The 15,365-nt window shown below is 42.0% G+C and overlaps 1 protein-coding gene across 1 annotated transcript in view; it reads right to left on the reverse strand.

The window, feature by feature from the left end:
- The window catches only part of HERC6 (HECT and RLD domain containing E3 ubiquitin protein ligase family member 6), a 62,125-nt gene extending 54,759 nt beyond the window's left edge, over positions 1-7,366 (reverse strand). Inside the window, exons 1-3 of the mRNA XM_032861876.1 lie at positions 6,916-7,366; positions 4,722-4,881; positions 2,149-2,225 (exon numbers count right to left, since the gene is read on the reverse strand). Of these exons, the coding sequence (XP_032717767.1) occupies positions 2,149-2,225; positions 4,722-4,881; positions 6,916-7,114 (436 nt within the window). The 5' untranslated portion in view covers positions 7,115-7,366. The remainder of the gene's footprint in view (positions 1-2,148; positions 2,226-4,721; positions 4,882-6,915) is intronic.
- Positions 7,367-15,365: the final 7,999 nt, after the last annotated feature.

The raw sequence follows: 15,365 nt of genomic DNA on the forward strand, positions 1-15,365 counted from the left end.
GCTATCTGCCATGGATGGTACAGGATATATTGTGTTCCTTCTTTCACTGAATCTTCTAAACACCCCATAAGATAGGCATCAGTTCTCCTACAGATGAGAAAATCGTCAGGTTAAACAACTTGCCCTAGATCAAACCTCTGGAAATGGTAGGAAGGAATTCTCCAAGAGCCACAGGATTACGCTGTGGTCTCAGGGCCTTCATGGTACCATGGTTAACTGCTTAGAGCTGAGAAGTAAACAGATTCAGGTTCAAATCTCACTCCTATTTCTTAGTGTGTGATCTTAGGCAAATCACATAAAGTCTCTGAGCCCAATTTCTCATTTCTACAATGAGGGTACCAAGGATGCGCAGCATCTGTGTTTGTTAAGTGATTTCATGAGGTTCCAGATGTAAAGCATCTCCCATAGTAGCTGGCGCACAGAAGGCAACCAGGCAATGTCCGGAGCCCCTGTGGTGCAGCTGCCATTATGCATATGACATCACCTGGGGGATATGCAAATGTTACATGTCTCTGGAAGACGATCACGATATGCCACCCCAAAATACGCCATTCTGGCATAAGGGTTATTTTGAGCTGAAGGCAACTGAGAATCCACAAATGTGGGAAAAGTTCTCTGCCCTCCTCTTATCCACCCAAGTGCAAGGTATATATTTCCCATTTGAAGGTGTCCTCTTCTCCTGCACCCGGGATGGGGCAGTGACCCATCACCAGAGATGGACAGTCTGCCTTAACATGAGTCCTCACAAATAACCCTAAATAAAATAATTCTTATCTTCTATTAGTTTCTCCCATGTACTTCCACCTCCCATGTATTTCCCTACAATTGGTCATCCTGCAAAGCCCAAGTTCTTCCCTCATTAAAATGGTTCATAAGCCCCCATGTCTAAACACTTCCTGAGTTTCACTTCTTTTCTGTAAACTTCCATGCACTAAAATAATAAAACCGGTGTGTCTTTTCTCTTGTCAATCTATCTTTTGTCACTTAAATGTGTAGACTCCCAGGTACTGAACCAAAGAGGATAGGAGAGGGCGCCTGGGTGACTCAGTGGGTTAAAGCCTCTGCCTTCGGCTCAGGTCGTGATCCCAGGGTCATGGAACTGAGCCCCACATTGGGCTCTCTGCTCAGCGGGGAACCTACTTCCTCCTCTCTCTCTCTGCCTGCCTCTGCCTACTTGTGATCTCTGTCTGTCAAATAAATAAATAAATAATCTTCTTTTAAAAAAAAAAAGAGGATAGGAGAAAAGTTTTTCTTCTGCAATACTCTCTATTGGAAGATTTTGACTGACGCTGGACAAAGGATGGGGCTATTAGTAGAAAAACATGTGAAGTCATAATTTTAATATCTTGACTTTTCTTTCTTTGATCTAAGTAAAAAAGACAAATAGACCTTAGTCTACTTGAGTTTGCTGGTATATACAACCATTCAGCATAAAGGGCAAAGTTCCAGCTAAAACCACTACTAAATTCTTTGACAGTCAGATCAGGTGATGTGAACAGAGATGACCCTTTATGGCATTTATATGAATTAGGCACTACTTAGAGTATAATATGAACAAAGAGAATAGGGGGAAAAATGAAGAACAATACAGCTTATGAAATCTAAAGAGTTAAAACTTCTAGGGGTGCCTGGGTGGCTCAGTGGGTTAAGCCACTGCCTTCCAGTCCGGTCATAGTCTCAGGGTCCTGGGATCGAGCCCCACATCAGGCTCTCTGCTCAGCAGGGAGCCTGCTTCCCCCTCTGTCTCTGCCTGTCTCTCTGCCTACTTGTGATCTCTGTCAAATAAATAAAATCTTAAAAAAAAAAAACCAACAAACTTCTTAATGCATTAAAATGAGCCCCAGTGCATTAAAAATCAACAGGCAGCATTCATATTCAAAAAAATTACTTTGTGGGGTATCTGGGTGGCTCAGTCATTAAGCATTAAGCTTCTATCTTTGGCTCAGATCATGATCCCAGAGTCCTGGGATCCAGCCTCGCAGCAGGCTCCCTGCTGGGCAGGAAGCCTGCTTCTCCCCCTCCCACTCCCCATACCTGTGTTCCTTCTCTCACTGTGTGTGTCTCTCTCACTTTAAAAAATAACATCATTTTTAAAAAAATTACTTTGTAATGACACTTAGAAGATCCAAAACCCCCCCTTTTTTTTACCTTCTGATAATGCCAGGGAGTGGTGGTGTCCACAGGAAACTTGTATAATTTTTATATCAGTCAGAGTTTTTATCTTCCTGTAATAAAAATGATACAAAATTTATTAATCTTTCTTTAGAGTGGCTCACCAAATGAACTACAGATACTAAAACAATCCCAGCTAAGATATTTGGTTTAGGGAAGTAACTTTCTCTTCCTTTCTTTTCTTTTTAAACTGGGCTATTTTAATGTTTTTTTACAATAGGATAAATGGGTCTCTGGATGACTGCAGATATGTAAGGCAGTTCGGCAGTATTCAAAAACACCACAGTAATGGCAATTTTCCTGATTGGCATGTAATCGTCAGCAATTGTAAGGAGTTACTTGTCTGAAACAGCTGTCACACTGACAAGTTTGCATGTACACATCCATCATTTTCAGGATTTTTGGTAACCTGGGCATAGTTTCCCCAGAAATAACTTTATTTTCTAATTTTTTCTGTTGTACCCTCATTCCAAAGTCCTCAAACTATTTTAAGCATGACATCAGCACATATAAAGGTACAGAGCAGGGACTTCTGGGTGACTCAGCTGGTTAAGTGACTGCCTTTGGCTTAGGTCATGATCCTGGAGTCCTGGGATAGAGTCCCACATTGAGTCCTGCATTGACAGGGCGTCTGCTTCTCCCTCTGACCCTCCCCCTTCTCATGCTCTCTCTCTCTCTCTCACTCACTCTCTCTCTCAAATAAATAAATAAATAAATAAAATCTTAGGAAAAAAAAGGTACAAGCAGAATCCAAACAGTTGTAATACAGAAGTGATATTTGTTAGACTTTAAATGCAGTATATAATGTACTAACTTTTATTCTGTACTTACTGGCTTAAAAGAAAAGTTTCTTCATGCACATATGACACAGGGCTTTAGAATTTATAGAACACTGTTATTTATATCACCTGATTTAAGCCCTATGTGATAAAGAAATCATTAGGTTGAATCCTACTAAACTGCCATTTTTGTGGATCAAAAACATAACTATCCGCAATTTCATATGGTTGAACCTAACAGAACTCAGAGTTCTGGTTTGGTCTAGGGAATCACGTTATAGATATCATGTTGTAGAACTAAACTCAAACCTTCGTCTTTTCATTCCAAGTTCAATGCTTGTCCCCCAAAGCCACACACTCTCTTATACAATTAAAAACCAGAGAAGTAACAAAAAGTAACTTCCAAGTATTAAAAATTATACTCTTAAAAATTCTTAAACAGGGCACCTGGATGGCTCAGTGGGTTAAGCCTCTGCCTTCGGTCAGGTCATGATCTCGGGGTCCTGGGATCGAGTCCCCGCATCGGGCTCTCTGCTCAGCAGGGAGCCTGCTTCCCCCTCGATCTCTGCCTGCCTCTCTGCCTACTTGTGATCTCTGTCTGTCAAATAAATAAATTAATCTTTCACCAAAAAAAAAAAAATTCTTAAACATATAATTCATGAACACACAATTCAGACTGATTGTCGTATCATTTGTCCTAGAAAATGTATCATTTGTCCTAGAAAGGTGTTTGTGATTCTCCCCCCATCTTACTACACAAAATATTAGGATCCAGTGGCTTAAGACAGAACCAAAAGGTTATGTTGGGAGGAAAACTCTTCCTCTTCCAGGTTGGATCCAGTGGATAGGGAACGGGGGGACATGCAAATTAACTGACAATAGACAGATTAACAGGAGAAAAAAAACAAGGCTTATTTACATGTACACAGGGGAGCTCCCAGTAATGGAAAATCTGTGGAATCACTTTAAATATATCAATAGCCAAAGGAGGGGATTTAGGACTTCAGTAGGAGAGTATGGAAGGTTCCATAGGTTTTTTTAATTTTTTTTTTTTTTAGTTTTTTTTTTTTTTTAAGATTTTATTTATTTATTTATTTGACAGATCACAAGCAGGCAGAGAGGCAGGCAGATAGAGGAGGAAGCAGGCTCCCCGCTGAGCAGAGAGCCCGATGCGGCCCCCGATCCCAGGACTCCGAGATCATGACCCGAGCTGAAGGCAGCGGCTTAACCCACTGAGCCACCCAGGCGCCCCGGTTTTTTTAATTTTGATTGGGCAATCTGTCTTCACAGCAACTGAATTCAAAAGAAACTCGCTCCAAGCTGCTAATGGCAGCTTTTTTTTCAAGGAGATCTTGCTTTAGTCAGAAAGGAAGTTCAGATAAGGTTTCTTTCTGCATCTTCTGTGTAATGCTTTTACTTTAAAATAATATTTATTTTATTTTATTGATATTTTATGTTTACTTTATATATTTTATTTATTTATTTATTTACTGGGAGGGTCCCCACAGTTATTTCCAATACATAAGATGTAGATCAAAGGGTCACAGGTTCTCATTTCAAATGCCCTGCCCTTCTCCTTCATAGGACTCTAATTAAGCAATAGTTGGTGTTGGAGGTGTCTTCCTGCCTCATTCTCTCACTATACTATAGTCATTGAGGCTAGGGACTGTGTTTGTCATAGTCATCTTTGTACCCTGACATCTTGCATAGTGCCTCGCCCATGAAACTGAAAAATAACAGATGAATAAATGAGTGAATGGAAATACTTACGTAGGTATAAGATTTCTTTCCTTAAATTCTCCAATTCCCAGCTGCCCTTCAGAACCAGCCCCCCATGCAAAGACCCTTCCTTTGTAACAGACAGCAAGAGAGTGTTCCTTTCCACAGCTCACGAGATCAACACGTAGAGTTTCCAATGCCTTGATTGGTTCTTCAGGAACAAAAACAAAACAAAACACCTCAGAAGATTATTAATTTAACAAGAAGTTTAAGACAACAAGTTTACTTTCTTCAAAAAGAAGGGTCACTCAGATTTCTCATCCTTTCCAATGGACTTTTAAATCAAGGCCTGATAATCACACTTAAGGTGTGAAGGAAAAAAGCTCAATGTATGTTACACTGTCTGTGTGGGAATATGGTTGTCATTCAAAAGGATGAATTTCATGGAGGAGGGGAACTTGTAGGGACTACGAGGCTTGGCCTAAGATTTCTCTATGATGATGGTAGCAAAACAAAGGGAGACAGAGAATAGATGTTTCTTTCAACTTTCCAGCCCTGAACAGTGAGAATAGTGAGTCCCTTCTCAGGAAGAAGTGAGCAGGGAGCCTTCCCCATGAATATGAGAGGCAGAAGCCAGATACTCTCACAAAGAGGAATGCAGTAATATGCCCTTAATGGGTCAAAGGTGCCCACAAATGAAAACCTGGTCATTACAGCATGATTCTTACAAGTTAATCTAAACTGCTTTCCCAAAGTGTTTGTCTCTGAATTATAAGAGGTTTTGAGTTAAATATATCACTACTAGAAAAGTTTTTGCTAATACTTCAGTTTTCTTTTTTTAAAACTTTGTGATCTTATCCTTTTCAATGATTTATTTTCAAACTATGGGATAATAAGAAATATCCCAAAGATTCACACACTCATGAAGGTAGAGACTAGTACCACATTCCTGGGGAACAATTAGGCATCAGGTATCATGTTGCCTCTCATCTCCACCTAAAGGATCAGGATATGCCACCCCGAAATATACCACTTTGACAGAATGATGATTTTTTGCTGAAGGCAACTGAAAAATCAACAGATGCAGGAAGAGTTCTCTGCCCTCCCACTAGACACCTAAAAGTAGGGCATAAATTTCCCTTGTAAAGGTATCCTTCCTTTCCTACACCAGAAAGGGAAGAGGAACTCTTACCACCGGAGCTGGCACTAATCTCCCCTGTATATTTCCAGTCACTTCCCCACAACTAATTATGTTTTGAAGCTCAAACTCCCTTTTCCTTGCTAAAATGCAATATAAGTCCTCGAATTTAACCACTTTTGAGTTTCCTTTTTTTCTGTGAACTCCTGTGCATATAAAATATTAATAAAATTGTATATATTTTTCCTCAATCTTTGTCTACTTAGTTTGCAGGCCTTCAGAAAAAGAACTAACAGGGTAGAGGAGAAGTTTTTCCTCCCAGACACAACTCTTGGTATTTATTTTAAGTAAGTAGTCATAAATTTGGTCAAATAATGGCAATTACAGCATTATTTATAGCAGCCCCTATAATAGGAGGAGAAAACCTAATGTCCATCAAAGAAGAAGAATTAACTTGTATTGTCAAAGCCTGGAATGTTTTGCAACAACTTAAAACGTGTTTTCAAAAAATACATAATAAAAAAGCAGTATGTTCATGATATCATGTTTCGTAAGAGCCAATTTATAGAGCTGTATAAATACCGCGTATACAAACTATATAACGACATGCTTTTATAAAAGTAAATATAGAATAGAGCAACAAAGCAAATACATCAAAATATTACAGTTGTCTTTGGGTAGTGGAATTATAGGCAATTTCTTTCCCTGTGTTTCTATAATAATTAGTAATGGTAAAAATGCTATTATACTTTTTTTTTTTTTAATTTTAGAAAAAGATGCCCTGGAGTATTTCTGAGAGAGTTAGGGATGTTCCACCCAGAAACCACGTTTGGAAGGTCCCTCTAGTCCAGAGACCCGCACTGGCAGGGATTGGTCTAGAAAGGCTCAGTGGGAGGGACCACGCTGTCGCGTTAGGTTCCGCTCTCAGTTACGCTTTTAAGATGAACTGGAAACCGAAACAAACTGCGGTTCTGGAAAACGAAACTAACGAAGTTGAGCGCAGGCAGCGTAGAGCATCGTTTGGCCGTATCGTGGGGCCCAGAGATACGGGGCTCCCAGCACCCCCACTACCTGGTCCCCCGCCCCGCACCTTTGTCCCGCACTCACTTGGCTGCTCCTGGCGCTGCACGGCCCTCCGCCCCAGCTGGCCGTGGCTGTTGTCCCCGCACGAGTGCACTTCGCCGTTGCTCAGCAGCAGCAGGGAGTGGCGCTCCCCGGAGGCCGCCTGTCGCAGCTCCGCACCGCCACGGCCGGCCGGCCTCCGGCGCAGAGGTCCTGGGCGGTTGGTGTCCCAGCAGAGGTACATCGCGCTCCCGCGCGCCGCGCCTACGCGCTCTCAGAGGCTAGTGACAGCTGTGTGCTGGTTTGCGGAAACCGGAAAGCCAGGTGGACCCGCCGGACTTAACCTAGAGGCCAACTCCCCACCACAACGCCCCCGCCCTGGCACTCTTAGTCATCCTGACGTCCCGGCCAATGGCTTTTGGAGCTCAAACGTGAGCACCCAGTGCTGAGGAGCGCTGAGGGATTCCAGAGGAAGACTCCTGCGTTCACTTACATACTAGCTAAGCAGCTCATGAGCTGTGTGACTTTGGGCCAGTTATCTAACGAAGCTGTGCCTCAGCTACCACATCGATGACACGTGGACAGTAAATCTTTTTTTTTTTTAATTTTTAAAAGATTTTATTTATTTATTTGACAGAAATCACAAGTAGGCAGAGAGGCAGGCACAGAGAAAGGGGGAGGCAGGCTCCCTGCCGATCAGAGATCCTGATGTGGGGCTTGATCCCAGGGTTCTGGGATCATGACCTGAGCCGAAGGCAGGGGATTTAACCCACTGAGCCATCCAGGCGCCCCTCGTGGACAGTAAATCTAACTTTAGGGTAATTCAACAGGTAATGCATAATGCTAGAATAATGCTTGGAGTGCTTAGAGTGCTTAACAAACGCATCTGAGTGCCTACCCTTTTTTCCTAGGCTGTTTTGGGCAGTGGAAAAGCAAAATCCTCTTGGGACTAACACTCTCCTATTTATAAAAACATGAAGAAAAATAACACAGTAAAGTAATAGAGGGTGGGGGCAAAAGGAGCTTTGGAGTTTTAAAAAAGATTTTATTTATTAAAAAAAGATTTCATTTATTTATTTGAAAGAGAGAGTGAGAGAGAGAGAGAGAGAGAACAAAATCAGGAGACAAGGGCAGAGGGAGAGGGAGAAGCAGGCCCGCCATTGAATAAGGTGGGGAATTAGGTGGGGCTGGATTCCAGGACCCCAGGATCATGACTTGAGCAGAAGATGGAGACTTAACAGACTGAACCAGCCAGGTGCCCCAGGAACTTGTGTTTTTGTTTTGTTTTGTTTTGTTTTGTTATTTTAATAAGATTTCAGGGAACACTTCTCAGATGAAGTGACATTTGAGCAGAGTCCAGGGGACATGGAAAAGGATGGTATGTGTCACGCTCATATCTAAAGGCAGAAGGTGAAGGAGAGCAGTTGGAAGCTTTTGAATGGAGAAGTGACGTGATCGGACTTCAGTTTTAAAAGACTCATTCTGGTTATGGTAACACAGTAGAACAAAAATGGAAGCAGAAAAGCCAGTTAGGAGAGGCTGCTGTAAGAGGCCATGTCTGAAGGTTGACCTTGGGACTAAGGCAACACCCTGGAAGGGAGGAGAGAACAAATAATCACATTCAAGATGTTTTGAAGGAGTCCACAGGTTTGCTGACAGGTTGGAAGTAGGCGGAAAGAAAGAAAGGAATTAGGATTATTCCAAGGTTGGCCTGAGCAACTGGGTGAATGGTGGTTCCCTTTCCTGGGATGGGGAACCCTGAGGGAGGCTCCATGTTGGGGCTGGTGGATCAGGAGTTCAGTCTGGTAATAACTGTAAAATGCTTGTTTATATAAGGAGGCAATAAGACCAACCATTTTGGAGCGGTGCAGAGAAGTCAAGGGAGAGTCCTAAAATTGGGAGTCCTCAGTGTAGAAATGAGAAATCAGTCATCAGATGCCTCAATGAGCTCACTCAGTGGGGGGTGAATGTGACTAGCACAAAACAGAGGACTTATCTGGGGAGGAAAACCAGGAAGGGTGGTGTGTACTAAGCAGGTAAAGGAAAAGGAAATGATCACCTCTGTCAACTGCTTGTTGGGCAAGATCTAGGTTGAGTGTTAGTCTTTAGGTTTGGCAAAAATAGGTCATTGGGAACTATGACAATGTTAGCCATCACTGGCACTACTGTTTTATTTTTATTATTTACCGCATCCATTCGTGTACTCTCCGCTCCACTCTTCTTACTAGTACATTTTAAGTTCTCTATAGACAGGGATAAATGTTCTTTTGTTGTTGTTGCAAGAGTGCCTGGCACATGACAGACGCTAACAAATATGTATTGGACAAAAGGGTTTATGAGTGGCAAGTAAATGAATAGCATTCAGACTTCAGGTTCTATTTCAGTATGAACTGTATATAACCTTTTTCTGAATAGTAATTTCCTCAATATTTATTTCCCTCATGCACAAATGATAAGAGTTTGGGACCATCAGCATAAGACACTAAGCCCTCATATTAAGTCAGTCTTTCTGTCTTTCTTTCTTTCTTTCTTTCTTTCTTTCTTTCTTTTCTTCCTTTCTTTTTTCTTAAGAGAGGGGGAGGAGGGGCGACAGAGAAAGAAATAATCTTTTTTCTCCTTTTTAAAAGATTTATTCATTTATTTATTTGAGAGAGAGAGAGAGAGAGAGAGAGAGCATGCACACATGTGAGTGGGGGGTGGGGCCGAGGAAGAGGGAGGGAGAGAGAGAATCCCAGACTCCCTGCTGAGCACAGAGCCTGAAATGGGGCTCTATCCCTCGACCGATGAGATCATGACCTGAGCCCAAATCACAAGTCAGATGCTTAACCCAGTGAGCCACCCAAGAGCCCCATATTAAATATTTCCTTAAAACAAAGCAACTGGAGAGCTAACATATAAATGTATGGTGTCCCCACCACCTAGCATAGTGTCTGATCCATAAAAAGAACTCATAGAAGAACTGGCTGGCTCGGCTGGTTGGGCAGCTGACTCTTGATTCTGGCTAGGCTCATGGTCTCCAGGCCCCGGAATTGAGCCATCTGTGGAGCTCCGTGCTCAGTGGGGGTCTGCTTCAGGATTTTCTCTCTCCCTCTGTCCCTCTCCCTGCTTGCACATGCTCTCTCTCTAGAATAAATATTTTTAAAAAATAAAATAAAATAAATAAAAAGAACTCAATTAATGTGAGATAAGTGAATAAAATGCAAATTAAAGAAGTCGATCATACTTTTATTGCTTGAGAAAGATATAATTCTCAATTCATCTGTGTTCATGCATTTGGAAAGGATAGCTCCATTTATTGAATGTTTACCATGTGTTGGCTATTTTATATAAAATATCTTATTTAGGGGTTCCTGGGTAGCTCAGTCAGTTAAGTGACAGACTCTTGGTTTCTGCCGGGGTCATGATCTTATGAGTTGTGGGACTGAGCCTCATGTCGGGCTCCCTACTCAGTGGGGAGTTGCTTGCAGATTCTCTCCCTCTATCCCTCCCCCCAGCTCTTTTTTTGTTTTTTTAAGATTTTATTTATTTATTTATTTGACAGACAGAGACCACAAGTAGGCAGAGAGGCAGGCAGAGAGAGAGGGAGGAGGAAGCAGACTCCCTGCTAAGCAGAGAGCCCGATGCGGGGCTCGATCCCGGAACTCTGGGATCATGATCTGAGCTGAAGGCAGAGGCTTTTAACCCACTGAGCCACCCAGGCGCCCCTCTCCCCACAACTCTTTTGCAAATGCTCTCTCTCTAATAAATAAATAAATCTTTTTAAAAATATCCAATTTTGGGGGCGCCTGGGTGGCTCAGTGGGTTAAGCCGCTGCCTTCGGCTCAGGTCATGATCTCAGGGTCTTGGGATCGAGTCCCGCATCGGGCTCTCTGCTCAGCAGGGGGCCTGCTTCCCTCTCTCTCTCTCTCTCTGTCTCTCTCTCTGCCTGCCTCTCTGTCTACTTGTGATCTCTCTCTGTCAAATAAATAAAATCTTAAAAAAAAAAAAAATAAATAAATAAAAATATCCAATTTTGTTCTTTCCTCACTTTTCTCACTTAAGAGTCTTTTGAAATATGACCGAAGTTCATTTAAGCAAAAGGGAAATTTACTGTAGATTGCATTATTATTATTATTATTGAAAATATCTGATTTGCCTCTGTGCCCTATGGCGTCAGGCTTGAGCATATGATTTTGTTCTGGCCAATGACATGCAAGCAGAGAGTGTCTTCTGGGCAGATGGTTTAAGGGCCAATACTTATTTTTCCTCCTCTCTTTTTCTTCTGTTACAATTGGTGATTTTCCAGATAGAGATTGTTCCATCATCCTGGGACCCAGATTAGAACCAACAGCATAACAGAGGTGTAGCTAATTTATGTAGTGTAAGTGAGAGATCAGTCTTTGTTGTTGTAAGTTCCTGAGCTTTTGGGAGGTGTTATTACACAGGTAGTGTAACTTAGCCACTTCTGACAGTCACAGAACTAAAACATCCATCAGTATGGCTGATTTCAGGAATTGCTGTCAACAAGGACTTAATGTCAGGGCGCCTGGCTGGCATGGTAGTGAGTTTGAGCCCCACATTGGGTGTAGAGATTACTTAAAAATAAAACCTTAAAAAGAAAACAAGGACTCAACTTGTCCTAATGATTCCATGTCTCTGTATCTCTTCACCCTGTCTCTTGCTCTGAGTGCTTCATCATCCAGCTCCATACAGTGTACTCCAGAGTTCTAGAACCTCCTTAGAGATAGCAAGAGAGTTATGAGAGCTCTAAGCTTTACACCCAGCTCTCAGCTTCACAGGCTTGGATATCTAGTGTTTAGTCATGATGCTCTCACATGTCCACCACATGTCTAGCTCTCTGGTTCTTCACAAATGGACAAGACAATTAGGATAGCCGATGTAAGTCAGTACGAGAAAAAACTGACCTAGTGTCAGAATGGCTAAAATTAACAAGACAGGGCACCTGGGTGGCTCAGTGGGTTAAAGCCTCTGCCTTTGGTTTAGGTCATGATCCCAGGGTGCTGGGATTGAGCCCTGCATTGGGCTTTCTGCTCAGCAGGGAGTCTTCTTCCCTTTCTCTCTGTCTGCCTGCCTCTCTGCCTACTTGTGATCTTTGTCAAATAAATAAATAAAATCTTTTTTAAAAAATAAAATTAAATTAACAAGACAATACACAAGGTGTTGTGGTGAGGATTCCCACCCTTGGTGGGAAAGTAAACTAGTACAACTACTCTGCAAAACAGTATGGAGGTTCCTTAAAAAGTTAAAAATAGAGCACCAATTGTACTACTAGGTATTTATCCAAAGGATACTAATGCAAAGGGATACATCACCTCACCGTTTATAGCAGCATTATCACCAATAGCCAAATTATGGAAGAGCCCAAGTGTCCACTGATGGACGAATGGATAAGGAAGGTGCGCACACACACACACACACACACACACACACACAGCAATATTGCTCAGCCATAAAAAAGAATGAAATCTTGACATATGCACAACCTGGATGGAACTAGAGAGTTATCATGCTGAATTAAATTGAGCAGAGAATGAAGAATTATGCTAAGTGAAATTGTAAAAAAAAGACAAATACCATATGACTTCACTTATATATGGAATTTAAGAAACAAACAAGCAAAGGTAAGAAGAGAGAGAGAAAGAGAGAGTCAAACCAGGAAACAGATTCCAACCAATAGAGAATAAAATGATGGTCACTAGGAGCGCCTGGGCGGCTCAGTGGGTTAAAGCCTCTACCTTCAGCTCAGGTCATGATCCCAGGGTCCTGGCAGGGAGCCTGTTTCCTCCTCTCTCTTTGCCTGCCTCTCCACCTACTTTGTGATCTCTGTCAAATAAATAAATAAAATCTTAAAAAAAAAAAAAAAAATGATGGTCACCAGAGGGGAGGAGAATCTGGGTTAAATAGATGATGGGAATTAAGGTGAGCACTTGCTGTGATGAGCACTGGGTGCTGAATGGAAGTGCTGAATCAGTATATCGTACTCCTGAAACTAATATTATACTGTATGCTAATTAACTGGAATTTAAATAAAAATTTAAAAACAAAACCCTAAAACAAACCAAAAAAGCTGACCTATCCAAACCCCATGTTTCAGTTTCTTTACAGATAAGAAGTGGTAATTTTGATTTTGAACTCTAGATGGCAGTATTAGTCAACTTGATCTCTTCAATGGCAGCAACCATTTTTCATGGTTGGTAGACTTACGGTAGACATGTCTTCTCTATAGGTAGTATTACAATTATTCACAAGGATTAATGATTTTCTTTCCCATGCTCATTGAACGATATTGGTATTTAAATTACTTAGAAAAAATAAAATGCTATACTCAAGTTATCCTGTTAGTACTGTAATTGTCTTTTTTAAAAAAGATTTTATTTATTTATTTGACAGACAGATCACAAGTAGGCAGAGAAGCAGCCAGATGCGGGGCTCGGTCCCAAGACCCTGGGATCAGGACCCGAGCCTAAGGCAGAGGCTTCAACCCACTGAACCACCCAGGCGCCCCTGTAATTGTCTTTCTTGAACATTGCATTGTAACACTGTAACAATCTCAGAGCACCAGAACATAGCCCTGAACTGGGAAGAAAGAGGAAAAGTGTCTCTAATCCTAGAAATGGTTGCCGCTCCAGCCAGGGCTTCAAAACGTGTTACCCAATAACAAATTGAGGGCTGCCCAAGAATTGTATTTGCTTTTGGTTTTGTTTTTGTTTTCATTTTATTTATTTACTTGGGGGTGGGAGGAGCAAAGGAAGAGGGAGAAACTGACTCCCCGCTGAGCAGGGAGCCTGACATGGGGTTTAATGCCAGGACCCCCAGATCATGACCCAAGCTAAAGGCAAACCCTTAACTGACTGAGCCACCCAGGTGCCCCACCAAGAACTGTATTTCAAACACAGTTTAACTTGTTAACCTATGCGAACTAGTGCAGCTTTATCTATAAATTAGGATTAATTTCATCTGCATATAATACAGCAGCCAAGTAATAATGGTTTAAATACAGAGTAACGGTTGAAATACAAATTTATTTTTCTCACACACAAAAAGCCCTGAGGTGAGCAGTCAAGGGCACATGCGACAGCCCCATTATTTTTCAGGAACTCAGGCACCTTCTGCTTCCTTAGAGAACCTAGTTGTTAACCTCATGTTCCAATGACTGCTGGAGTTCTAGGCGTCACAGCTCTATTCTAAACAGCTTGGAAGGAGAAATGAGGCTGCTTCCCTAAATCTCATACATTTCTGCATGCATCTGATTAACCAAAACGTCTTCATATGGCTATTGTAGTGGGAGAAGCTGCTGGAAAATGTAGTTTTTAGCTGCGCACTTTACAACCCCAGATAAAAATGGGGTTCCGTTACCAAGGAAGAAGGAGAGAAGATAATTGGCAGAAACAATCTCTCCACAAGTAGCAAGGCACTTCAGACATTTGGTGCAAACCTAAGGGGCAGGCAGAACACACTTCATGGGTGTGTGGCCAGTGATGTCAGCCCATCAGCACTCTGCTCTCAGAAGGCCCTGAGCTTAGTTTAACGTTCTGCTGTCATTAGCTTGAAATTCTTAACAACTTCATGTTTGGATTTGTGTTTCATGAGTGAAATCTGGTGCAACACTGGAGCGTGCCTGTGAGCAGAGGAGATGTGTGTGATAGGTCAGCTATTTCTTGCTGCCATAGTTGAATATAGGGCTTGAGATGCAGCAGGAACACAGAATTCCATTGGGCTCACAATGTGTGAGAGTTCGATGAGACCCAAAGCTAGTATAAGGTCAGCAGGTTACATCTACAAATGCGTAAGCAAGGACACTGATAGCTTCTAGAGGCCACACTTGCTGTTAGAACCAGAATTTGGGCTTCCAACACAAATAAGGCTAAAGCATTTTAAGAAACACAAACAAGCAAGAAATCCCATCATACCCTTTCTTACTCTGGTTACTTCTCAGTATTAGCCAACCAGCATTATGCATTTCAGCATTATGACGACACAGAAAGAATAGGAAAAACTAGGCAACCCATAATCTCTTTTCTTTTCAGTCCTTCCTTATCATTAGGCTGAAATTAAAGATTGGTAGAATATATAGGTATCAAGAAGTGGAATAAAATGATTGAGCTAGTTTTTAGTATTTCCTCATTTCTGGTAAGGATGAAGTACACATGCATACAAGAGCTGTAAAATATGAACTGCATAATTTTGATGATTTTACATTCAAATTAAATGCTAACATTTGCAGGGCGCCTGGCTGGCTCAGTCAGTGGGACATGCAACTTTTGAGCTTGGGATTGTGAGTTCCAGCCCCATTTTGGATGTACAGATCACTAAGAAATAAAACTTTCAACAAATGCTAACATTTGGGGCGCCTGGGTGACTCAGTGGGTTAAAGCCTTTGCCTTTGGCTCAGGTCATGATCCCAGGGTCCTGGGATAGAGCCCTGCATAGGGCTTTCTGCTCAGCGGGGAGCCTGCTTCCTCCTCTCTCTCTGCCTGCCTCTCTGCCTACTTGTG

This window comes from Lontra canadensis, unplaced genomic scaffold, assembly GCF_010015895.1.
Source record: "Lontra canadensis isolate GAN:19392208 unplaced genomic scaffold, GSC_riverotter_1.0 scaffold1, whole genome shotgun sequence".
Lineage (NCBI taxonomy): Eukaryota > Metazoa > Chordata > Mammalia > Carnivora > Mustelidae > Lontra > Lontra canadensis.